The following is a 27,304-nucleotide window of genomic DNA, read 5'->3' as shown; positions in this document are numbered from 1 at the left end:
ATTTTTTGGCTTTGGGCTCAGGGGGACTTTTAATCGAAAGGATTTCAACTGCAGCATATCAAAATTCGCAGATAAATCAGTTGCTAGTAGCAAGCAATTGGTATAAGTTTCATTTCAAATTGAAACTTATTTATAACATATTACCATTAACAACCATGACATTGGGGCATTTGAGTGAATAATAATTAAATGATATAATCCTAGCCTCTGGCTTGGACAAATCTATTTAACAGAAAAAATTATAAATGAACTAATTTTCAATCTTACATCATTCTTTGAAATAGTAAAGTAAAACACCAGGGTTTTTATTAAACTTTATTTTAGTTGTGAATAGTTTTGAGTAGTTTCACTATCAAAATCAATAAAGGTCCCATGGGTGTCAAATAATCGGGGTTCTACTGTATTTAAATTATGCTACTCATAATTGAATTTTTAATAATTTAAATCCTTCTTCAGTATTATTTATTATCTTTGTTATGTATTTAATAAACTTTTCTTTCCCCATCTAAATAATATCAATAATAATATTATTTTGGATCTAGCAATGTAGTATCTATGAATACTATCAATGAGAAGAAGTAAAAAAAATGCTTAGAAAATTATGTGTATGTTTCTATTTCATCTAATAATTTCAAATAATTTTTAGAAACAAAAGAAACGAAGAACAATACAAGACAGAAGATCATCTGGTTCAAAGCAGTTGAGTAATTCTGGTGCTGTATTGATTTATAGTATCTCAAAACTGATGGCAATAAATGTGAATCTTGCCCAAAATTATGTGTAAGAAACTTTCTATATATTCTCTTTTACAAATTGAAAATATATTTTTGCACTTTAATATGTAACAAAAGAACCAAATTTATTTCATTATTTCATAAAAACTTAAAAAGTTTATTACTTTTTGTACCCTTTAGTATTTTCACAAATATAGACAGATTTATGTGAATGTTCTATGCCTATACATCAGTTTTTTATGTTAGAACTTGAAGATTGGCTATACAATACAGTTATCTAGTCAGAATTTTCCTCTTACAAATTCTGGAGGGTTATTTTAATTATATTTCTGTGAAAGTGTCTCCCTTGTATACGATTTTCTTATGTATGAGCTTGAAAAGAAAAAGTTTGCTAAACCAAAAAGTTTCTTTTTCAAAACAAAGTTTTCTAACTGCCAGATCTAGAATACTATCTAAATCCTTTGAGGTATTTCTCACTTTCCTCCATGTTAATGTGTAGGGAAATTTATGTTCGGAATTTTCTTATTTGTTAAATGACTAATTAATATTTTTGGTATTTTTTGTTTCATTTTATTAAAAAAAAACACATTTCAATAAATAAAATGAAATTAAATATATTTATTAGTTACTTAGTAAATAAGGAAAATCTAGACATAATTTTCCATGTAGGTTAATGTGGAGGAAGTTTAACCTCTTTGTTTGAAAGATATTCTTTAATAAGGCATATGTCTGTAAATGTTATCCTATTCTATCCTATATACTATTCCCTTTTATAAAAATGTGAAAGAAAATTAATTTATCTTTACAAGAAATTTTGCAGTTTTATAGATAGTTTTTCACATATAAAATTTGGAACATTATTGCTTTTTGACCCTTAAAACTGGCTTTAGTGGATAAAGTTGTCAAACAACTATTGCAAATAGTATTACAATAAGTGGCTCTTAGGAATTTGAAAATTTTGTCAATGGAAGCTTGCAGATAAGAAAAAAATGCTATGCTAAATCTTTATTTTCTGTTGTCAAGATATGAACTTAATCAACAAAGTATAATTTAGAACAAAGTACAATTTATTCATAAAAAGCCAGTTTTGTTATTAGTTTAAACTAGAAATTTCTAAATTTTGCAAATAATTACTTAAATCCTATAAATCACTATTTGTTAGATTTGGATCTCAGGATATTACTTCAATTTGTTCAAAGAATGCAGCTATGGCTGCAAAAGAAGGTTGCAGGGATCTTGTACAGGTTGGTTAATTTTTTGATGTGTGCTTTGTCAAATTTATAATTGAAAAATATGTTGTGTATTTTATTTTTGTGAATAATCATATACTGTTGGGAATTTACTTTTAGGTGTGGTCATTAGCTAGTCTTATTAGTACGTCGTCGTTATTGAATGTTACTGATTCTGAAAATGATGTTCCCTGGGCTAAGCATCCATTTGGAAGGAAAATGCTTCAATCATTGTTAGTTCCTTATTTTCTGCTGTTAAATCTACGTCATAGTTATATTGTTTGACGAAAAAGTGTTTGGATTAATGTTCAAAACTTAAACATTTTCACCAGGAATGTACAATCTTTTTTATGTAGGGGAGGGGCAACCATTTTTATTAAGGCCAACATTAACATAATGTAGTAATTATAAAAATGCAGGGAGCATTTAGATTCTATGTGGAAGTAACATAAATGAGTTATAAATGTATAATTAATCTATTGCTTCAATGCAAAAAAATAGAAATAATCTAATTATATTTAAACGAATATATTTATCAAACTACGGTGAAAATTAAGAAAATAAGAAAATTAAGGTGAACTCATTCGAATATGAAAAGAGGGTAACTTAAATCAGTGTTTTCACTACAGCCCGAGAACTCGAGAATCTCGCATATTTTTTTCTTTTCTCGCATTAAAAAATTATTACCGCGAGAAATTCGCGAAATTCTCGCATTTTGGAAAAAGCTTCGAATTACGTCATTTAGAATAAAATCAGTTTCACTTTTCTTCCTCGATCTTTTATTATTTTCAACATCCGCCCCATTATCTAGCTTCCCTATTTACCAGTATTGTTCAGAACCTTTTCGAACAACAGAACACAACCCCTCCGAACCATGGAACCCCTTTCAAAACACATTTCTCTGCAACCACGTGTTTACTGTAGGTATGGTTTTTCATATAAGACGTTCAAATTTTTTTATGCACTAATGTAAGATGGACAAATACCTAGTAAAGGCAAAATCTTCTATGATGATGCAGCAAAAATATTCAATGCTTTAAAAAATAGAAGACCGTTAAAATGTATTATAATAAAAGAAATGATTTTTTTTCCAAGTCTATTTGTATTTTTTCAGTTTTTAGAAATCTCACTTAACTTTCTGAAATCTCACCCTGTTTTTGAGAAAGGGTGAGAAATTGTCACCCATTTTTTTTCTATTATGAAAACACTGCTTAAATTAACTATTAATGCGCAAATTCTTGAGTAATAGCATTTCTCAGTTGACACTGAGTCTATTGCATTTACAGAACTTTCATAACAAAATGGTCAAAGGTCACAGTTTGATACTTTGAGAAAAGTTGTAAACTAGATCAGTAACTTACTGTTGCAGAGCATGACTGGAGAAAAAATATTGGTGTTATATTTTTATTGCTATTTATATATTATACTGTTCAGAGGCTAAGTTGAAAGGCTTTATGAGCCTCTTTTGGCAGGCAGGTTGTGCACCCCTTTTGTATACCACTTGTGAAAGTTATTTGGTGTCAACTTGTCAGAATAACAGAGACTCAAGTTTTAAAGTATGAGGTATATCCATCAAAAGAAAAAAAATTTTAAATTTTGAATTTTTAAAAAAAATATATTAAATGTATTACTTTTTTTCCTTTCAAAATTTTTTTTTAAACTTGTAATTTAATTAATGTTACATTAAAAAATATTATAACATGTTGTTGTGCGTTTCAATGCTTTGTTCATTAAATCCTTGATCACCCATTGGTGCTTATTATATTAACTGTCATGTTATCATAATGAAATTATATCTTAGATAGATTTAGAGGTTGGGCAGCTCCTAAGAGCAGGTCACATCGACCAGAGGTCTATTGTACCCAAACCCTAAATCATGATTAACAAGGCCTTATGACTGAAATGAAATCCAGCAAACACCTTACGGGAACATTTTACAGTTCCGAGGCCTTAATGCAGTGTTGCCCTAAATGCTCAAATCTTTGAGCAGAATAGACCTTACAATCACAAAGTATATGTCGTGAAGTCTCCTCTTCAAGATGACAACCTCTACAAAGAGGATTAGATTCAATACCCATTATGTGTAGGTGTCTCTTGAGGATGCAATGTCCAGTGAGAAGACCAATGATCTTCCTCAAACTGTTCCTGTTTAGATTAAGAAGCTCTTTTTGACGTACACTGGGACAGTCATGATTCAGCTCCTTAGCTTGTTTCTGAATTTCTGTGTTGTGCCATTGCTCATGGGCAATTTTGCCATGGAGCTTGAATATAGATGCCCTGAATGATGTGGGAAAAATTCCCAAGGCTGGTTCAGGAAAATGATATCTTTGGTCTTTTCATAAATTTCAAAGTTATGTAAAATGAGCAAAGGAAAAATTTGATTTAAGGTACTTGTGTAAAATCCTTTCAATCATTTTTGCTAAAATTAAAACACAGTAGCAAGCATGATTTTTCATATTGTTAGATATTTTATATAAAAACTAAACTCAGTGGCGCGACAGCCCAGAGAGGGCCAAGGCTTACTGTGCCCATCTCAGTTTTTTTGACCTTGGGCTCTGGGGTGCAGGAGCAGATGTTCCAGTTAGGTGGTCAGCCGAACGCGAAATCCCCAGTATTTAGTTCCCAAGCATACTTGGTACTCAATTATCAATCCACTGAAGGGATAAAAAGCTGAGTCAACCTTGCCTGGCCCGAGAATCAAACCCGGGACCTGTGGCACGGGGGCGCAAAGCGCTACCACTCAGCCACTGGGCGTCAGATATTATATATAACATATATATTTTTGTTTTTATTCTCATTGCATAATCTGATTTCCATGTGCTAAGATGCAACCTTAGGAGGTAAACTAACAAATCTTAGACATTTGCCAACATGACTCTTACTATCTACATAATTAGTGCTGACAAAATTGTAAGTTACCAAATTAATCATAAATGTATTTTCTCTGAATAAAAAATACCTTTTTCTGCCGATTCAGATTTATATCAATAATCATAATTTATCAATAATTTGGTCTGGAAAATTATCAAAACTTTATCCTTTTTGTAATATCACTGAAAATATTAGTTGAATTGACACAAATATGTACAAAATTACAAGACTTGTTTATCCAAAGATAATGCTTTGCAAAAATAATTATTAACTAATTTTTTATTATTCAGTTTTTTATTGAATCATAAAATTTTCTCAAATTTTGCTTTTGTAAATTAAAAAGGCATATCTATTGTTTACTGGTTTAATTTTTTTATTACGAAGAACATTTTAAAATATTTTTTTTTTTTCAGAATCTTTCATTATGCCAACCACTATGATGTTCAAACTGCTGCCATGTTAGCTGCAGTTTTCCATACTAAGTCACAAGAAAACAAAGCCAAAAAAGGTGCAGAAATTGTGTTACCAAATGCAATGAGTGTGAGTATTTTAAATAGAAAAAAATACTTTGACAAAAATATGCTACCTTAATCTATATATAATAATGTTTAATATTTTTTTTCCTTCATGTTCTATTATTTATTAGACAAGCAATGTTTTTATTGTAGTTTATTATTTGATCTTATAATATAGAATCACTTGGGACTAAATAAAAGACACTTATAATGGGGAACACTCATAAAAACTTCCCCCCCTTTTTTTTTTATCAAAAGCTTTATTGATAATATCCAGATTTTTTGTTGTAAAATTCTTAAGTTAGGTTATTGGTTAGGTTTTCATCAAGAGAGGAATAAAGCATATTTTCAGCTATTGAAACCTTGAATATAAGAAATGCAAACTGAATCCAAAGATTCTGTTATTTTTAGATTGAATTAAGATTCCCTGTCCTGTTTAAAAGCTTCATAAACTGATATAATATTGGATTGAATAGAAATAAATGCTGGGATATTCAATTTTTTATATCTTACAAAAAATTATATAATTTACATTTTATGTGTGATAAGATGTTGTTTTATGAAAAACGTTATTTAAAGTTTTTAAAAGTTAAAAAGATTTCTTTCTTAAAAATTTGTAAACCTTCCACCCTGTTATATTAATTGTTTTTTACCAAATGATCTCAACATAATTTAGAGAGATAGAATTTATTGTTTGGTTTTTGATTTTATTGAAATTGCTTTTATTATTTAATTTGTGTTGATTTATAATTTATATGTAGAAAATTATGCTTTTCATTGTTTGAAATTTTTTGAATCCTAAGATTTGCTTAACTCTTCTATTAAATTATCTTTTCTTACCCTAATTATCTTAACATTAAAAAAAAAATTTTTACAAAATATTCTTTCTTATTTTATTAAAATTTGATACTTTTGTGTTAAAAATATGTTGGTTTATATTAACATGAAGAAAAACTCAATGGTTATTTGTTTAAAAATATTTTTATGCTAAAACAATTAGCAATTGTCTGCATTTCTAACATAATCATCTCAAGATTATTTGGGATTCTAAATTCTATACATTTTTAAAGCTTCTTTTTATTTAATATGTGAAAGGAGTTGTGAGATTTTAATAATTTTGAAAAAAAATATTTGATTGCTACCTTCAGTTGCATTTAATCATGGCTATGGAAAGTAAAAGTGTTTTTTGGGGTCTTCTAGATATACCAGTTAGACTTCAGAACTTCATACGTTTAAAAATAAATTGTTATTTATATCCCGTATGTAATATATATAATGAGTTAAGATATTATCTCTTTCAGCCTTAAGTTGTGTGAAATGATAATTTGTAGATTAAATTATCATTTCACACAACTTTTATTTTTTTTCTACTACTGCTATAAAAATTAGAGTGATTGAAAGACTCAAGAACATTGTTTCTCAATTACTGATCCGTTGATTATTTCTATTAGCTAATAGAATTAATATAAATTTTATTTATAATAATATAAGTGTAGGCCCAAAATAGTTTTTATTGTAGAAAGTATGTGTATGATCAGAAAAAAAAACTTATCAAAAATTGTTTTAGTAACGCAATTTTGTATAAGTAAAAAGCATGCCAATAGTCCAAATTGCAAACCACTCTGATCTGCAATAAAATGCCTAAGTATTTTACCGATCCTTTCAGTTAATCTGGTTGAGAGATACTGCTGTTGAATATTTTATTATATGAATGCTTTTAATCTTGGAATTATTTGTTAAGAATTATTTTGCAATGAAAATTATTTATTTGCTAAAATTTACGTTAACTCTATGTTTGTATTTGTTATATCAAACTTTAACTCAATTTAAATAAATATTTTTCTTCTTTGAGATATGCCATAACACAAATAATGAAACATATATTATTTGTGATATCGTAGTTGTGACAATGAACTATGTTAAAGTGTAATTGCATAATACTATAACGGTGATAAATATGCATACATTTAACCATTTTATCAGACGCCTAAGTATAATATGAATAAGAACATGAATTTCAAAGCAAAAATTATTTGATAACTAATGATTTTTTCAATCCCTATTATTATGTTTTGTCGAATAATATTTAAATTGTAAGATTTATTATTTGTCTCTATATGTTTGGTTATAAGTTTATTATTTTTATTACATTAAGATATGTGTCTAATTATAATTGTTTATTTTTTACTGTTTATTATTTCTTCTACTTATGTCTTCAAATGTTACAAATACTTTTCAAAAACTGTACCACTTACCTAAATTGAATACTCCGTTTTAGTACTTGCACTGTATTGAATTGTTTCTTTTCTAAAGTTAGTTATCCATGTATACTTATCCAAGTGTTTAAAGTTGCTTATCCCAGTGCAATTTTTGTAGCATTTTGTCCCTTTCTTTCTTTCTGTTTTTAATAAATAAAAGTATTTTCACACTTAAAAATATTTTCAATGAAGTCATTGTATTTGTTTTAAATCAATTTTTTTAATTTGTTTTAGAAGTTCTGTAATTATGGAAAAAATTTCTGTGCATATTGAAAGTTTCTATTATATTCTTATATATAAAATATATTTTACATATTTAGTATCAATTTACATTTTTTCTAAATTTAAGTTAAGATAGCTTTAGTATTCACTGTATTAAAATATTTCTTAATTTGTTTAATTTTGTTCACAAATTTTTATTACACCTAATAATTTAATTAGGTTTAATATTTATTTTATAATCTGACTGTTTTATATATTTATAGCTTTTTTCTGGGAAATGGTGGCTAAAGGTATGTCGGTGTGTTAATTAGTGAAAATCCTTTAATCTGCATGATATGCTTGCACATTTTATTTGTAACCTCGCATGAAATAGATTCAAGCCCTTTTTTAATTTGATTTCTTACTTCTTCATTAATCGGGGGAAAATTAGAGGATAATAGTATAAAGTTTTGTTTTTATAAACTTATTAAAACTTACCAAAGAAATGTTCTTTAGCTTTTATATTCTGTGAAAATTTCTATACATCTGATTGCAAGTTTTCCAAAACCTTTATTGTTTCAATTTAAAGCCATAAGGTTTTGTGTATTTATATTTTATCCTGTATTAGTTGGAACTGTGAAAATAGTTTTAATCCATTCTGTCAGATTATAGAGATTTTAGAACTCTGGTCTGCTTGTATTTTTCGATTTTAAGGAATTGCACGATTTGAAATAATACCTCTTATGGTAATTTCCTAGGAAATCAGTTATAAAGAATCCATCTCTAAAGTTTCCAAAAGCACCAAAGAGCAAAAATTATATTTCTTAATAAAGGTTTTTTATTTTTAATTTATCCTCAAACCAGTCTTATTTCCTAACATCATTATTCAAGTTTTCTTGAAAACCTTATTTGTTATATTCATCATTATTTTTCCCTCTTCAAATAAGTCTTAGTTAATTAAAAAAAATAAAGGTTAAAAATTAATAATTATTTGTTTATTTCAAAATAAAACGCAAAAATCTATGTGGAAGTTTGAGATCATTAGTTTAGCTTTTTGTTTTTCTATTTTTAATTACTTTTTAGCGTATTAAGTCCCCATAAAGGAAATATGTCAAATTAATGTTTCTTTTCATAAATGTAAGTTGTTGTTCCCTATTAGTATTTAGGCATTATGATAATTATTTTAACATTTAGACTTTAGATAAGCTTATAGCTTACATTTTTTTGTTTCTATGTCTCTAAATTATTTAGTTTGCAGTGATACCTTATTTTCGTTCTGAGTTTTATTTTGTTGTGCGTTTGCTTTCTAACAAACTTTTTTTTTAGTTTGCTTGCAGTGTGTGCTATGTTATTGCTGTTTTATAAAAAAATTTTGGAATTATTCTTTGATTGATGTCAATATTATTTTGTACTTTTTCTTTGTTTATTAGTAAATTTTTTTGAATTTATTTGGTAGCCTGGAGGTTCTCCATATCATACTGTCGTTCCTGCTGATATTTCATTTGAAGGGTGGAGTATAGGTAAAAACAATTTTTTTCTAATACAAATATTTTTGTTAAAAATTCCACCTTTTGTAATGCTTATGTTTTTACTGCAAAAGATAATGACCATGTCATGCACAAATTATAAGTATCATAGTCATATACACACACATAATTGCAAACATAGGATAGGAAAACAATTATGCTACCATGTGGCAATGTAACATTAAAAACTGACCATTAAAAATATATATTTACAATAAGTTCTCCTTTATATGATTGTTTTGAGTGCTCAAAAAATAGGCGCGATTTTGAAGACTTAATTGTTAGATGTAAATGAAAAAAAACAATAGAGTTTTGAAACATAAAAATATTCCACAACTTCATAGCTTAAGTCTAGTGATTTTCAAAAAGGGACACTGACCTTTGAGTGCTTGAAACATCACAACTTTAAATGAGGCTTTTATTATAAAATATGTCTTTTTTCTTCTTCAGTTTCTTTGGATTATTCATTTAAAAACCTACCTTTCTTCTTTTTCCCCCCCTATTATTTTGGAAGTAACGAAACATGTATTACATAAAATTTTAATAGATTGTGATAATATTGTTCATATAATAGTGATACACTGAGATAACATTGTACGTAGAATATTGATTTGTTGGGATATCTTTTTTAGTACAGTATTGACAAATTGGAATAACTTGGACAGATTGGCGATGGCTGGTCGATACGAATTCCGCATCCGGAATGCACCGACCGCAGTGCTAATGTGGAATATCCTCAGTGGTAGACGGATCATGGGTTTGAGACCCCTTGCCGTCAAGCTAACCGTAGGTTTTCGTGGTCTTCCTCTCCATGTTACACAAATGGGGGTCAGTTCAATCAAAAAGTCCTCCGCAAAGGCAAATTTCTTCCAGTACTTGATACAGGAGTTCCCTCTACTTCTGGATTGGGTTCAAAATTGCAAGGCTACGGAGTTGAACATTTGTAGTCGTGAACCCAAAAAAATTGGGTCGGCTGTTCAACAACAGTTATAAAAAAATAATAAACTTTTGTTTATAATTGTGGTAAAAGTAGTGATATAAAAAGGTTGCTAATGGTGTTGCAAAGGTATTACGTGGATTATATATATAAAATAACAACAGTTTGTGACTCAGTCGGGGAACACAGGTTACATTGAGGATTAAGCATAATGCATTATTATATCATTATACTTTCTAGAACATCAGCAAGGCTTTGATTCTACAGAAAAAGGAGTTAACAATGTAGATTTTTTTGCACTTTTACCATCCTTACTTCCTCATAGAAAAAGCTTTTTATGATAATTATTTCTACGAAATTTAAATTGTAGCTACATTTAATGCTATTTTTTAACAGGAAATTCATTTGAGAATGCTACTAATGATTTCTTGATTATGTAATGTAAACATTACATAACACACAAATGTAGAGTCATGTGTTAAAAATTAGTATTTTATATTGCTGAGAAATATTTAATAAAAGTAGTTTCCTACTGTTTGTATACATTATAAATATCACAGTTTCTTTACAGCAGCTTATGCTTTGTTCTCATGAAGAGCAGATGTCTAATTTTGATGCCTCTGAAAAAGTCGAATTACCTTTTTCTTTATAATTCAAGGGTCGAAAAAGTTTACAAGCTATTCTGTAAATATCACCCTATATTATGAAGATCTGTACCTATTTTAAAGATCAGAATTTCTTAACTGCAATTTTAACTTTTTCCCCCATGATGGATGAATACCTCATTTTAGACACTTACGAGAAATTTGACTGACCTTTTTTCCTTTGTAGCACAAGAGTTGAGCAAGTTTAAAAGTAATCCAGAAGATATGCAATTATCATACCCACCAACTATTTCGAATTTTCTAAATGATATTATTTTTATATTTAAGGTGATAACAAAATTTATACTTTCACACTTTATTCTTATTTGAATAAATGGATTTAAAATGATTTTGACTATCATTACATTCAAATATTTGAAACATATAGCAGTCTTATTAGCTCTCTGAAAGTGTGTTAAGTGGTGACTATACCTTAATGAAACACCAGCTTATAATTGAAATGGCATTTGAATGGGGGGGGGAAACTTGAGAAGAGTAAATACACATTGGCCGGTATGAATTGTGAATTTAGTCTGCATTATTACTTTCTAAGTTGACTTCTATCAGTAGGAGCAGCCTTGAAACGGAATCGTTCTAACAGCTGGTCTGATGTAGTTGAAGACTACAATGTATTTGACGAACATACTGGCAGAGATGGAAGGAATGATTTTCGCGATGAAGAAAGGGACATATTAGATGCCAGTTCTAAGTAAGTTTTTTGTGTCTTCTATTTATTAACTCAACCTTTTCTCAAATTTTCTTTATAGAAAATGATTGTTTTTCTTTAAAACCTTATCTAGTTTTCAAAAGTATTTGGGTATTACTGAATAAATAAAGAAAAAAATAAGTTTGTAGTTAAGTTTGTCATTCCTTCACAAAAACAAAAAAATGCATTGCTTCATTGTTAAAAGATGTTTTGTTTCCTGGTTTTTGTGATCAATAGAACTAATTTAATAATACTTAATTTATAAGGAAAATTATTCAAAATGTATCTTCAAATAATAAAATGTTCTTACCTGTTTTTTTTCTCCAGACTGTTGGATCCTACCTTCTGTGCTCAATTTGATCAATACAAGATGGTTTATGCAGATGTGCTTTATCGCTGGAACTTACTTGAACAGCGAGCTCAAGTATTAAAAACAGTTTCTACTCCTGCAGAAAAACATAAAGGTCTTGGTAAGTTATCCTCAATGAATATAATTTCTGTGTACAAATTACATGCTATTGTCTACTAGTTATCATTTGGATTAATTTTCATTCTAAGGGCTATATTAGTTTTTTTTTTATCAAACTATTGTTTTAAATTGAATGAGAAAATTCAGTGGGACAGTAAAATGATATGTCTTTAGTCATGGAACACACCTTGAAGACCCTTGTTTTAATGTCAACAGCTGAGTGTTTCACATTTTCTTGCTTTATTTAGAATTTGCATTGAAATAAAGTGTTCACTCAAGTATTATGCAACTATGTTTTTGCAATTTTGATCTCTCCTCTTATCAGCAAAAATAAGTGAATTCAATGCCCCCAGTTTTTGCTTTAATTTCGACTACTACTGTATAAATCTAATTTTAGGAATAAAGTCATTGGTATTGCAATTTTGCATTAAATAAAATTACATTTTAATTGATTCTCATAAATGTAAGTAGATTATTCTTTTGAAATCTTTTATGCTTAAAACAGCTGACCTCGTGATCTCTTTGAGAATTTTTGTTTTCAATTTCTTCTCCATTAATTCACCCTTAACTCCAAATTTAAAAAAATTTCATGTGTAATTTTTTTATTGCATTTTTAATTTTGCTATTTATGAAAATTTCAAAAATGAGGGATTTTAATGTCTTACATAAGCATTGCTCATGTAAGACCCTCCACCCTTATCAGAAAAAATAAGGAAACCACACACTCCTCCTTCCATTAAGTGTTTTTGTAATACTTTAATGTACTTTAGCTGTATTCTAATAAACAAAACTACGCATCTTTCCTTTTTAAATTGTATACCTTATTTGATTTTATTTATGTTGTTGCTATTAATTTTTAACACATTTTCTCTGAATTAGTTTTATTAATTTTAATTATTTGATATTAGTTCCTTAAACTAGTACTAAATGTTGTATTAATCAATTATTATTTACTAAAGATAATATATAACCTGAAACAGTATTGGTGTATAAAATACCCCTCATTTTTTCAAAGGATAAAATATAAAGAAACACTCAGAATTTAAGAAAATAAAGTTTTGTAATCAAATGATTCATTCAAACTATGCTTCATTTGGTTTAATTTATTTTCAATGTTTATCTCATTTTAATTTAAAAATATTATTCTTATACTTTTTTCTAATCTTACTGTAAAAGTCTGCATTGTTCACCTCTATACTTTCTATTATAAAAGGAAAATTTGAAAACTATCGTTGTAAATAAAAAACCTCCATAGATGCTACAATTTTTTTTTCCTTCTGATTTCTGAAAGATTGAGCTGTCTTCTATTTTTCAAAACAGACACTGTGTACATTCAGACACTTGTTATAGCACTTCATTAAATTACAAGTCCTAGCAAAAAACTAAGCCATCTTTAATTCCAACCTACTTGTCACTGTGGTATTTTTCATAACCGTGCCTGCCCAATTTTATGGATTTACGACTACTAATGTTCAACTCGGTAGCCTTGTAATTTTGAACCCAATCCAGAAGACAAGAGAACTCCTGGATCAAGTATTGGAAGAAATTTGCCTTCGTGGAGGACTTTTTGATGGAGCTAACCTGCATTTGCTTTACGTGGAGAGGAAGATCACGAGAACCTGCCATGGTTAGCCTGACGGCTAGGGGACTCTAACCCATGATCTGTATACCACTGGATATTTCACATCAGTACTGTGGTTGGTGCAAGCCGGATGCAGAATTCATGTACTGGGGATGCAGAATCCGTAGCAGAACCCGTACATGCAGAATCCATAGACTGGGATTCGAACCCGGTTCACCTTTTCGGAAGACGAACTCTCTATCCTCTGAGCCATCGCGCCTTGTCACAGTGGTATAGGCGAAAAAGTGCTGAGCTCTAAGATAAGCTGAGGCCTTTTTCATGGCTGAGCTAATGGCTCAGCCTACCTTAAGGCTGAGAAGGGCTCAGCTTTCTAAATCTGAGTCCTTCTTCATGATATTCAGGAGATGATCATGAGAAATTCATGCATGTTAAATGCATATCATCTGAAATAGCACAGAACATCTTACATTCACCGAGCGCAGTGAGTCTTATTTTGCAGCAATACAACCACATATGTCAGCAGGTTACAGTTCTTCTGGATGGTCCCTCAAGGTGATACAGTAAACTTTTCACATTTTGCTGAATTTTTAATGGTAGCATGCAAACCTGCGGTGGTACACTGCTTTCACTAGAATAAAATCACAAATTGGTTGCTGTAACAATGGCTGTATCACATCTCCACAATTGGTTTCCGAGTTGCCCTCATAATTAAATAAAAAAAGAAATGTCATTTTTACTTCTCAAATTTGCTGCGTCTTTCATTTTTCATTATAAAGATAAATTATTGTGCCACTTTTTTTATGTAGATTTCACAAAAGAATGCTTCCACTGCAAAAATGATGTCACGAGTGCTCAATGTCCCTCATGTAAAAAAATTAGCTTTATGTGCATTATTTGTCGAGTTGGTGTTAAAGGTAAGTAAAAAAGCATTTATGCTATTTTTTTCTGTGAAATTTGTGCATGATGTGTGAAGCGGTGTCTTTTTATCTGTCAAATTCTTTGTAAAATACCATATATGTCTGTGTATGAGTCTACTTTCAAAACCCCAAAATTTCCTAAAAGTCTGGGGGTCGACTCACAAACCAGTAATGTTGTCAGACATTGCGTTATAAGCAATGAGATAGATATGAATAACTCTCTATTAAATTATACCTTTCAAAAAACTATTTCTAATGCATACAATTAATTTTGAAACAACACTCTAAATTATGTTCAGAAAAAAAATAAGAAACGTTAAGATAGTTAATTCCAGAGTATCGAGTAACTTGAGAAAGTTTAACAGACTTAAAAGTTTTTAATTGTAGATACAGTATTTTTAATTTTGTTGCTTCAGGAGTTGTAGATGTTAAGTAGTTTCTCCACTGAATTCAAAAGCTGTAAAGGGAAAACGGAATAAATAAGCAAGGTAGTAACAAAGCATATTATTTATTTATATTTCAAACTTCGTTTAAGGTGAAATGTTAATTTATATTTGGGTGTTTTTTCTTGTTTCAAGTTGCACAATAAATTATTAGAAATAGTGCGCAAAACTTGTGCATGCTTAATTATTCTTAAAAACAATGAGCTACAATGTCAAACATTGGAACTCAAATACATTTTTTATTGAAGTTCTTTATACATGAGAAAATTGAAAGTCACTTTTTTATTATAAAAATAATGCATAATAATGCCAGTGTTAAATATGCAGCTCCAATTCATTTTAACTTTCCTGCAAAATAAGTACAGTACAGAACCCGTTATCCGGAAATCAGAAAACCGGAAAACCAAAAAACCGGAACGAAATTCGATAAATTTTCCCACCATTTTTTTAAATAAATGTTTTTTTTTCCTCATGAGATTTTAGGATTTTTCTTTCTTTTTTGAAAGATTTTTACCTTACCATCATTTTGGAAATAATCATTAGTGTATTATTTCATCGTTTTTTCTTCTTTTTAAGATTATTTCCAAATATTTATTTTTTTTAGTTGGGTTTAACAATAAAAAAAAACGGCTTTTTGTAGCGACTCAGAAAACCGGAAAAATCAGTTATCCGGAATAGCAATGGTCCCGATCGTTCCGGATAATCGGTTCCCTACTGTATTTTCTATAAATATTTTTCAAAAATTACACTGAACTAGTTCCATAATTTTTGTTCCAAATTTGGGAAATTTATAAAATTAAGAGCGTTTTTATCATTGATAAAAGTTTCTGCTTCATTATGTGTTGCTCTAAAAGTGCGAAACTTGTGATTAGAAAAATCTTCCAAATGTCCAATCACATCATTGAAATATCAACTCTTCTGTGTTCATTTTTTTTTCTCTTCTTGCTGTTGCTCCTAACTACTATTAAATTAATTATTCATTCTACAGGTTGCTCTAGTTTTTGTCTTGCATGTGGGCATGGTGGCCATACAAAGCATATGCAGGATTGGTTTTCAGAAATGAATGTCTGTCCTTCTGGTTGTGGTTGCAAATGCCTGGAAGCCAATGATATATTTGGTGCATGATATTTTGATTGTTTAGAATTTTTAATATTTTTTGTGCCAACTGTGAGTTTTGTGAAATTTTATTGTGGAATCTCTTTTTTTTTAGACATTTAACAAATTTAAAATACATTTATAAAAGTAAATTCAGTTTTACCTGTACAATAAATGGTTCTATAATTGGAATTTGCATAAAAATTGTAGTTAATTTTTTTATTTATTATGTCATACTTAAATTATTTTATTAATTAGTTTGAATATAAAAGATTTGGTAATTAAATATAGTTATCTATTACAAACCTTCAGTAAAAAGTATATTATGCTATCTTAAAACTGTTCAATAAGGCCTATTTTCCTGTTATCTATACGTTTTTGTTGGAGGGCAATGGCTTATTCCACTTAAACAACTCAGTAAAATCCTGCTTTAGTGAATACTTATGTTAAATATTCCATGTATTGAAAATTTTCCTAATCGACAAATTAATTTACATCTAAGAAATATATTAAAAATTACAGCAATACAGAATATGTAATTCAATTTAACAAAAAATTACCATACGATACTGGGCAAAATTAGAAAATATATAGCAACTGACTGTTGCATTTTTAACAGTTTACCACTTTTTAAAAGATGCGACTACTTTTTCAATAATTTAAAATAATTCAGAAAATTGTTTATAATAATAATGTAAGTCATTTATTTTTTATCATTTCTCAAAATGAAATAAACATTACAAGGTTCATTTCTAAAATGAAAAAAAATATACATTTAGAAACAAGAGTAAGATAAATTAATTTTCAGAACATTATTAAATATTCATACATTTCAATATTTATTAAAAAATAATTATAAAATGAACAAAAGGAAAGGTGACTGACCAAATCATTAATTATACAAATTGTTAAAAATTGGACAAACTGTGTTTTTCTGTTCAAAATTCCAATTTTTAAGCCATGATATTTGAAACTAGATTTTAGTATTAATTTTTTGTTTTTCTTGATTTAAAAATTTATAATCTTTGTAAATGAAGAATGTATCTATTAATGAAGTAACTTTGTTTCTCTTCCTATTTAAATGATAAAGAATAAAAAACCGAAAAACCATCAGATGCATTTAAGAACGATTTTTTATTACTTAATATTTTATTGAAATTTATTTATTTAAGGAAAGTCGTTATATCCTGCCTTTTGTATAAATAGCAAACTTTGATGTAATTTTTTCCCTTCTTTGTTATGTTAGATTTTATATTCAATGGTATCTTAAATTAAATTTTGATTTTTTTTTTAAATCTTAAAATCACTTTAGTTTTTACAAAAAAGTACAATATATTTTGAATTGAAATTTGTGTGTCTTGTAAATAAAATTGGTACTTTTAAGACCTAATTGCTAAATATGAAGTTTAGTTTGCACTGATGAAAATATTACAAAGAGTTTTCGAATGATCTCCTATTTTTTAAGTACTTTAGAAGAATTGTGTTTGAATGAAATTGTGTGTCTTTTCCTAATTTAATGAAGTGCAATTTTTTCCTCTTGTTGTGCGGATACATTGTTTGTTTCGCTAGATAAAGACATATCACAAACGTACAAATATTACACAGCAATAAACAAACATATAAATAAATTTCAATCATTTTCTTTTAAGTTTCAGAAGGTGAATTATTGATTTGAATCTTTGTTTGTGTTTACAATTACTTTATATGTAAGATTTGCTTTTTTTTTCTTACCTCACTTAATTCTGTTTAATTTTTTGAAATAAAAACATTCTCATACTTGATTTTATCTCCTGATGCAATTGATACTATGGTTGCTGAAAACAATTTTTATTAAGTGCCTCTTCAGCATACTGTTCAAGTGCATGTAATTTGTGATATAAAGGGGAAAAAACCTATATCTTGTTTATTTTATGCTATAAAAATCTAATTTATAGTTCATATTGTATTTTCAGCTTGCTGTATATAAATTTGTGATAATAAAATTTTATATTTTCTTAGAAATTATTCTATATTCTTTCTTGATATAATTAAGTTAAAAAGGACGGTAAAACACAGTTTCTGTAAATTTTGTAGGATATTTAATACAATAATGAAATTGTTTTGTCAGAGATTTATGTATTGTAGTTTGCTTTGCATACGGCAGTTCTCGTGAAGATACGGTATGCTTCTTTGTTCCAACTTGGGGGGGATTCAATTATCACTTCGATCTTATTTCATAATTTAAAAAAATTAAATGTTTACATTAAATATGGTGAAAATGCTTAATGAATATTGTGAAAACCATACATTTTATATAATATATGGCAGCAATCGTCATGATTAAGAAAAAGGTTAAGCACTTTCTACAAATACCCAATGAAAATAGCATTTTTAAGGGCTATTAAAAAACAAAAATCAAACATAAGCAGTTCTAATCTCTTTTCAAAAATATTACGCAAATAGCATGTATATAGTATTTAATTTAAAAGTCTTAAGAGGAAACTGCAGAAGAAACATATTTTAAATTGAAAGAATACATTATCAATATTTTTTTAAAGGCATAGTTCAATATAAAACAAGGATGTTGAACTAGAGATAAGGCAAGTTATTAATAACTTTAAAAACATTCAATATGTGTTTAAGTCTTAAATAAATTAATTGAAATAACAAAACTTGTTTATAATTGACTTATTTGTAACCCCCTTGGCGACATTGTAGCATAACATTACAGAGTTCTTGCAGAAAGATTTTTTATTTAGGAAGCAAAGAAGTTAGGTTTTTTTTTATCTGCAGAACTATATTCAAAAAATGCCTTTCTTGCATATCAGAGGTGGTAGAAACACTAGATTTTTTTTTTTAATACTTTCTTTTTCGAATAAAAAAATTCCGTAATGACCGGCTTTAGCTAAAATTTCATATTGATAATTTAAAAAGTATTTCCAAACAGCAACAATTTAAAAAAAGTAACTATACAAATATTTTTTTAGAACAGCAGAATATTGCCAATAATATTGGATATGTATTCAATTATATGTAGAATTAAAAAAAAATCTTGCATTTAATATTAAAAAATTAAGTTATTTTCTATACATGAAAGCTTTTTTTTTCTTCTTTGTAAACAGAAAGCGTTACTGTTACTTAATTAAAGCAACATATATATTTGCTACTATAAAAAATGTCTCTCAGAAAGGTATCAGTACTAGAGAGAATTGTTGCAGAAAGCTCAAAAAAATTCTGCCACAGGACTTGTAACAGATAAAACAATTAGTTCACCTTTTTTTTATGCTCGTCCTTCATCAGTTCAGTTAAAGATTATCTAAATTGTGCACAAAGAATTATTTTATTGCAACAGATCATAAGCACGAATTATCAAGCATTAATAAGTAACATAAGATTAAAATATTTCCCTTAATTCATGGCATCAAAAAAATTTAAATTCTGAAGCATAACCTTTTTTTTTATGTATGCTACCACAGGGAAAAAAACATCTTATCAAAAAATTACAGTTGTAGATTTTTATAACCCAAACCTTGAAATATGCCATATAGATCTTTAATCTTACTTCCTAAACATGGTAATATATTTTAAAACAGTTTATACAGCTTTACAAAATTTAACAACCAATAAATTTAATAATTTTTATATAAAAATACAACTTTAAAACACAAAATGGCACATTTACGTTTTGTTTACTGAAATGAGCTTTAGTAATAAAATCCAACAAATTTATCAATTTTGATTTGCTTTAGAGATTGTAAAGTTCATGTGGCTTTATGGAGAATTTCGTTATAAATAGGGCCCTATAAATTATGCGGTGTCTTTTAAAAATTATGCATGCAGGTTGCGAATGACCCAGAAAACAATTGAAACTGAAAAAAAAATCTCTTAAAAAAGTTAAACTTTCTTTCCTGTTTTAATAAAAAAAAAATTTCAATGAATATGGTAAAGATTTCAACTAAATTACCTTCTTATGTATTGTACATCCATTTTCTACATCAGAACAATTATTAAAATGGAGAGAAGTTAGTCCAAAAGCTGCGCATTCTTTCAAACTCTATCTTTGTTTTGTAAAAATTTGGCCGTAGCAGGATATTGCTCTTTCACAATCTACTGAATTAGGAAGCACTGAGAGCACTTGTCTTGCTTTTTTTGTAAGTTCTGGAAATCTCTCTGAGACTACCTCTGAATTCCAGAATCTAATTAAGTCCTGGTTTGAACATTCTTTTGCATATTCTTTGTAAGCAGTATACTTGAGTTTTATATCTTGACCACTCATTCCTGGAATATTCTTGAATACATCGTCGTCTTCAATATTGAGGTTGACTATTTGTTCTGGATCGAAAACTCGAGCAGCTTTCATGAAGTCATGCAGGTTGACTAAACTTGGGCCCGCGTTTTTTGAATACGTCTACTTCTGGAGAGTAGTAAGTATTCAACTTGGCAATTGTTTTGTGAAACACTTCTTGAAGAAATACGTTGCGCGAATCTTTTAGTGAATATGATGCCTGAGAATTACATCGAAGTTCAGACCGCAGATCAAAAATCTTATTGTAAGCTTTGTGAATAGATACACCACTTGTTTCGAAAAAGAGAAGAGTATCCATTAATATCTGAGCGTGTTCTGCAATGAATTGAAAGTCTTTGCAAACGTACTTGCTTTCCACCAAAACTTTGCACTGATTGAGACAAGCAGTGTCAGGAGTAAGGTTTATTTCACTACTAAAAAATTCTATGTAAACATTACAATATTCAGCATGATATTACACTGATTTAAACCAGGAATTCCACCGTGTCTTTATTGGAACTGGACAAAGTTTAGCTTTCTTATTGTTATCTGTTAAAAACTTTAAATAGCGGCGCTTTCTTGCAGGACAATACTTGAACAATTTCTTAAAGTTTCCTGTGAATTTGTCCACCTCTGAAAAATGTTCACGCTACTGATCAGAAGCTAAATTAAGAATGTGAGCATTGCAGGTCATGTGCACTGAATTGGGCAGTAGAGTACGCAACACTTCCTTGTACGCCCGAGTCATGTAAGTTGCGTAATCTGTTAAGATAGCTGAAATCAATCTCCACATTTGTCAAGCACTGCACTACGGCTTGAGAAACTGCAGTCGATTGTACGGCTTCAAGATGAATGCTATCAAGAAGATAAGGATGCATCATTGCAGTATCTGTAAATTGCGGGACAGCTAAAATATGTAAAACATAATTGTCTTTATCATCACTGCCGATGCAGAGTGAATCAGTAGAACGAAGAATTTCTTTCAATTCATTCTTCTTTACTTCAAACACTTTTGGTAAATAATTTTGGCAAAGAGAATTAGCACAAGGTAAAGCACCTGCACCCGAAATATTTTTCGTTAGAAATTCTCTCATTTTGGGGTGATCCAGTTTTTCAATCGGAATATTAGCACTCGTAATTGCGTCAACAATTTCAAAGTTTAAAAGATTGCGCATTTCAGCACATTCGGTTTTTCTCTTGAACATTGATGACACGGTGGCTTGTTTTTTTTTTTTTTATTTGTTATATGACGATTACTATCCAAATGCTTATCGACAACGCACTTTCTTGTGTGATCCACGGCAATATTACACGTGGTACAGAACATTATTCCATCCGAAGCGTGAAAAATACTCTGATATTGCTTACACATATCCTGTGCAGAAATATGGATGGCATTTTTTTAAATTTTAGATCGAGACATGTTTACAGTGACTATTTGTGTGGAAATGAGTTAAACTAATTTCAAATCAATAAATGAAGACTCGCATGCAACGAGCAGATACTCGAAGAATGAATAAAGCAGAATGCATGGCCCTCAAGCAATATTTTGTGGAGTTCCAGGAACTACAAAGAAAAGAGGTGGGACTGGAGTTTGGGGGAGGGTCATTCTTCCCCAACTTTCTAGCTTTGTGGTCTATACCATAGAGATGACCTCTATTGTCTATACATCGCGAAAGCTGTTCAACCAGCTTCCTATTGAAGATGATGGCGACTGATAACAGGGTTCCCACTCTTTCAACAAAACAAAAATTAAGGACTTTTTTTGAAAAAATTAAGTACTTGTTAAAAAAATTAAGGACTTTAAAAATAGTATGATTGTTTATCATCGAGTATGCCTTCAGTGATAGTGAAAATTATTTACTGTTCTAAAAAAATCTATAAATAAAAAAAATCATAAAACACAATTTTATTATAATGTAAGAACTAATATAATTATATTAACAGGGTTCGCCTAATAACTACCAGACAATTTTTGCAATCCGGGGTTGGGTTTTTTTAAAAACATTTTCAGATTTTTAAAAAAGTTTACAGCATTCAGATTGTAAAAGTTAACATATGAAACCAATCTGCGTTCCGTTTTCAATTATTTCATTGAAATTGAAAAAATTGATATGAAAAATTTTTCCTATCAACCATAGTGATGCTAAAAAATTAAGGACTTTTACAAACCTTGAACCAAAATTAAGTACTTTTAAGGGCCCTTATTTTCCAGAATAAAAATTAAGCAGTTTTTAAGGGCCGTGGGAGCCCTGGATAAGAAGCTATGTGCCGGGGGGGGGGAGANCCTCTGGGAGATTCTTGGAAAGATCTGACCACCTGACCAAAAAGATTCTTGGAATTGAAAAAGATATATTTCAATTGAAAAAAAAAACCCTTAAGGAGAAATTTATCTGGTAAACGAATACATTTTGCTGAAAAATAAAAATTATACAGATATGCTGCGATTATGCGGGTTTCCGCACCCTCCGCATAATTTATAGGGCCCTAGTTATAAAGATCTACTGTATCATCTTATAGTTTTCTTAACCTTTTGATTAAAATAACATAACACTAGAAAGGAAAAATAATGTTTATTAGTGGAATTTTACGTAAAAAAATGAAAACTCAATTTGATAAAGACAAAATTAGGATATAAAAGTTTTATTGTAAAAATACACTTTATGATTAAAACATTTGATTGGCTTAAGACCACAGTGATTGATTACAATACTAAGTATCATAATATTCAATTATAGATATACATTATATACACAAATATTTAAGAATAATTCATTTTTTTCAGCAAACTACATAAAAGTAGCCTTTTTTAATATAAAAGCTGCATTCTATATACAATATAATCTAACAGTTATAAAATAAGCATTAGTTTGATGGCAAAAACAAAACATCAATTGCACTCACGAACATACAAAGTAAAAAATCTTAAAGATTGGTCTCTTTTGGACGTAAAGCATGTGGATCCCATTTCCTGACATTTGATAGGGCTTCATTCAATTTATCACACCAAAGAACTCTTTCTTCTTTAGTATCAGCAGCAAGTAGGTGCCTGAAAAAGACAAAATATAAAGATTCCTACAAGAAAAGGGCTCATGTTTTCAATGTTACAATGTTTTTGGTGAAATAAAATACGAAAAAGTTTAGTGATTCTCATTATCCCATGCAAAAAAAATTTCAAGTCTTGGCTCAGAGGATATAGAGCGCTCGTCTTCCAATGAGGTGACCTGAGTTTGAATGTAAGCGATTGCTGGTCGATATGAATTCCACATCCAGCTAGCACTGACCACAGTTCTGACATAAAATATCCTCAGTGGCAGACAGATCATGGGTAAAAGTCCCCTTTCCACCAGGGTAAACTTGGTGTGTTTTCTGTTCTATGTAACACAAATGCAGGTTAGTTCCATCAAAAAGTCCTTCACCGAGGCAAATTTCTCACAATACTTGATCGATGAGTTCAAAATCACAAGGATACGGAGTTGACCACTAATAGTCGTAAACTCAGAATTGGGTCGGTTGTTCAACTCCGGTTATAAAATAAATAAATGATTCACTTTAGTAATTTTTGAGATAAGGCAAACTATGCAAAAAGTGAAATAAATGAACTAACATTAAGAAATCCAAACTTTTCCCCCCATTGCAGTAACGACTATATCCTCCAGATACTGACTACTCTACATATTTTAATACAAATAACAATTTTAAATACAATTTAAAAGACTTACAAGTAATGGTACTTTGTTCCTGCTCAACCAACTTTTTCCTAAGTGGGTGCTAATTTTAAGGAAAGAAAAAAAACTATAACAGAAGTACACACAGAAAGAAAATTATCTTACTTGGTGGTTGTTACAGTGTTGGCACAGTAAGATATAAGAGTATTTTTATCTCCTTTTTCTTGAGGTCTTATAGTGACAAGTTGAAAGGTATGAGGCCTTGCACAAATATCCCTGGACACTGGTTTAACATAACCAGTGACACACTGTTTCAAGTCGATAGATCCTATGGGTTCCTAGAGGAAAAATTGAGAATGATTGCCACAACAAATTATCAAATCACAAATAAATGACTGGGTAAAAAAGAATGAAAGTGCATAACACTGATAAAAAAATTAACATTACAATTGAATCCAAGAACAAATGATTGTAAAACAAAGTAGAATGGTATTCATAGCAATTAAATTTAAATTGTGATTTTTTTTCTACATAAAAAATTAAAGTCCATGAGGTAAATATAAAAAAAGTATGAGGTGTGACAATAAAATAACCAGATTGGTCTTAAAAATTATCTTCATTGAAAACATTTTACAAATTCCTTTTAGTTCCCTTTTCTATCAGTACAGCGCTGCATACGAGTTTTCCATTGCTCAAAGCAATGCTGCCAGACATTAGGTGCCACTATCTTCGGTAAGTTTGCCAAATTTGCCCTCACCCTTTCTACAGACTGAAAATGTGGTTCTTTCAATGCACTTTTCACTCTTCGAAACAGGTAGAAGTCACATGGTGCAAGATCTGGTGAGTATGATGGATGCTCCAGCACAGTAAAGCGTTTTTTCGTCTGGAACTGTTTTACAGAGAGTGCATTGCGTCCAGGACATTGTCTTGATGCAAAATCTGCAAGTTGTTGCTCCATAAATTTGGCCTTTACTTCCTCATTCCTTCTCTAAGTTTTCTTAGGACCTATGTGCTGGTTTACAGTTTGGTTTTGAGGTACCCATTCTAACATGACGATACCATTAACAGCGAGAGAAAAAAACGAACATGACTTTCAATTTAAATTTGCTCATTCGAGCTTCCCCCCTAGATATATGTGGTCTTCATGTACATGAACTGTCATTCAGTTTCAGGGTTTTTCCTGATATGACGGCAAAAGTTTTCCTGTTCATTTTTTGGTCGTATATCAAGTTTTTAGGTAATACTTTTGAGCAAACCTCCGTCATATATAAGTCTTCAGTCAAAATTTTTCTTTTTGTCTCAGTGTCTATCAGGGTACGTAGCCAAATTATTCAACAAAACATATCATAATTAGGCAGGGTTTATCTAGTTTTAACCGTCATGTCAAAAAAAAAAAATTTGGCATTGTTTTTGACAATGGTCAAAATTTTTGAATTATGTAAATTTAATGGAGTTTTCATACGCTACAGATTGACGATGGGCGGAAATAGATTGGGGTTGAATTAATTGTAAAAACGTTGAATAGATATTAACTTCGTAATGGTTATCTTGAATTTTCAGATTGGTTATTTTACAGGTTTTAGCAAAAAAGCATTATTCTAAGACAATTACCCTTAAACTTCCTTCCAGCACGCTTATTAAAACAGAAAACCAGCGAACATAACCATCTATACACAGCTACCGATTAAGGTGAAAGTGCTTTTGTTAGCAGAATGTTTGATATCAGAAGAAAATTTCAATTTTGGTGGAAAAATCACATTATGGATATATAAATGAAATCCAAATAAATCTAAATTATTGGGATAAAACTAACTAAATAAAGCATTCCAGTAAAAGAATGAAAAGTATAACCTAATATCAAAGATGTTTACACTAAGATTTTTTTTTTAAATATTGTTACCCAGAAGGTATAAAACTTTTTTTTTCCTATCTCACCTTGCACAAATTACAAAATCTTACATAACTAATAGTAAAAGTAATCATAATTTTTAGTTTGAAAATGTTGGTTAAAAAAATATTAACACTAATTTTACAACTATCAACTAAAAACCACCGAACATATAATATCTATATTATTAGAAACATAACTACATTTTTTATATACCATTTTCAAGATAATAATTTCATAAGATGTCTTACTTTTTTGCATTCATCATCTGGATATTTCCAATAAGTAAGATGCTGTGAATTTAATGCGCACCATCTTCTGTGCCAAGCACCAAAACCACTGACGTCTTCAAACATAGTCTATCAAAATAATAATATACATGTTACCATCATTGTATGAAATGCCATCATTGTATGAAATGCCATCATTCTATGAAATGCCATCATTCTATGGAATGTCAAACAGTCTTTAAAAATGATAAATAAATAATATCTATGTTACCATGTTGAGATTAACAGATTGCCAAACTTTTTACATTTAATAGTTACAAACATAAGAAGTACACACGTTACACATGAGCAATGCTGAAATGCCAATTGATTAATTGATCAAACAGTGCTGCTAACATAACAAAGAGTATACCATAATGAAAGTGTTGCCAGGAGCAATAAATACAAATATATCGAACAAATCAATAACCCATCAATGTATGAGATGCTGGCAACTGGCATTTTATAGGATGTCAAAATGACAGTACATATGTTACCCTCAATGCATGACATTCTGGCATATTATAGAATATGCAGGCAAAGTACAAAATATGAGAATTTCTGACTTTGCCTAAAAAGGCCACACTTTGTGTAGTCATTATATAGAATGCCTAAGTAATGTGTGAAGTATTAATAATTTCATACTTTGCTTACCGATTTTAGACATTCTATAAAATGCCTGATTTTATTCATTGATGGTAACATATTAATCTAAATATTTTTCAATTTACTTACACATAACATTGTGTGCATAATAAATAAATTAGATTGAGAAAATATTCAAAGCTCTAATCTGGGTTATCAAGTCTTCCAGTTAAAATTTTTACAAAAACCTTTAAAAAAATTGACCATACAGTTAAAATACATAAGCGCAACAAAGCATGCAAAAATCCAGAAAGTATACAATTAGAAAAATGTTTGTTAAAAATGAAGAGTGGGTTACAGTAAATGAAAGTACTTAACACACATACAGTTTAAAAAAAAAACATACATTAACTTCTTACATCTAAGAAGAACTCTAGGTAAAATAGTATACTTTTGACAGATTTAGATATTTTTAACTCTTAATAAGAAGAAATGGACATTTA

At 29.3% G+C, this 27,304-nt stretch overlaps 2 protein-coding genes across 7 annotated transcripts in view; one reads left to right on the top strand and one right to left on the bottom strand.

Moving 5' to 3' along the window:
- LOC107441419 (WD repeat domain 59) overlaps nt 1-18,128 on the top strand; it is a 48,836-nt gene extending 30,708 nt beyond the window's left edge. Inside the window, exons 18-27 of one of the 5 annotated variants that reach the window (XM_071179451.1) lie at nt 647-780; nt 1,897-1,978; nt 2,084-2,196; nt 5,248-5,374; nt 8,093-8,119; nt 9,265-9,328; nt 11,483-11,624; nt 11,949-12,091; nt 14,479-14,586; nt 16,021-18,128. In XM_071179451.1, the coding sequence (XP_071035552.1) occupies nt 647-780; nt 1,897-1,978; nt 2,084-2,196; nt 5,248-5,374; nt 8,093-8,119; nt 9,265-9,328; nt 11,483-11,624; nt 11,949-12,091; nt 14,479-14,586; nt 16,021-16,157 (1,077 nt within the window). In that variant the 3' untranslated portion in view covers nt 16,158-18,128. The remainder of the gene's footprint in view (nt 1-646; nt 781-1,896; nt 1,979-2,083; nt 2,197-5,247; nt 5,375-8,092; nt 8,120-9,264; nt 9,329-11,482; nt 11,625-11,948; nt 12,092-14,478; nt 14,587-16,020) is intronic. The other 4 variants (XM_071179452.1, XM_016054675.3, XM_016054674.3 and 1 more) reach the window with 4 other exon arrangements.
- Nucleotides 18,129-23,018: 4,890 nt separating this feature from the next.
- LOC107441418 (anillin) overlaps nt 23,019-27,304 on the bottom strand; it is a 41,519-nt gene continuing 37,233 nt past the window's right edge. For both annotated transcript variants that reach the window (XM_043040658.2, XM_043040663.2), the window contains 3 exons: nt 26,199-26,306; nt 24,225-24,397; nt 23,019-23,440 (listed from right to left, as the gene is read on the bottom strand). In XM_043040658.2, coding sequence (XP_042896592.1) covers nt 23,317-23,440; nt 24,225-24,397; nt 26,199-26,306 — 405 coding nt within the window. In that variant the 3' untranslated portion in view covers nt 23,019-23,316. The remainder of the gene's footprint in view (nt 23,441-24,224; nt 24,398-26,198; nt 26,307-27,304) is intronic.

This window comes from Parasteatoda tepidariorum, chromosome 4 (assembly GCF_043381705.1).
Source record: "Parasteatoda tepidariorum isolate YZ-2023 chromosome 4, CAS_Ptep_4.0, whole genome shotgun sequence".
Lineage (NCBI taxonomy): Eukaryota > Metazoa > Arthropoda > Arachnida > Araneae > Theridiidae > Parasteatoda > Parasteatoda tepidariorum.
Note: the sequence above shows the minus strand (reverse complement) of the source record. Positions and strands in the feature narration are given on the sequence as shown.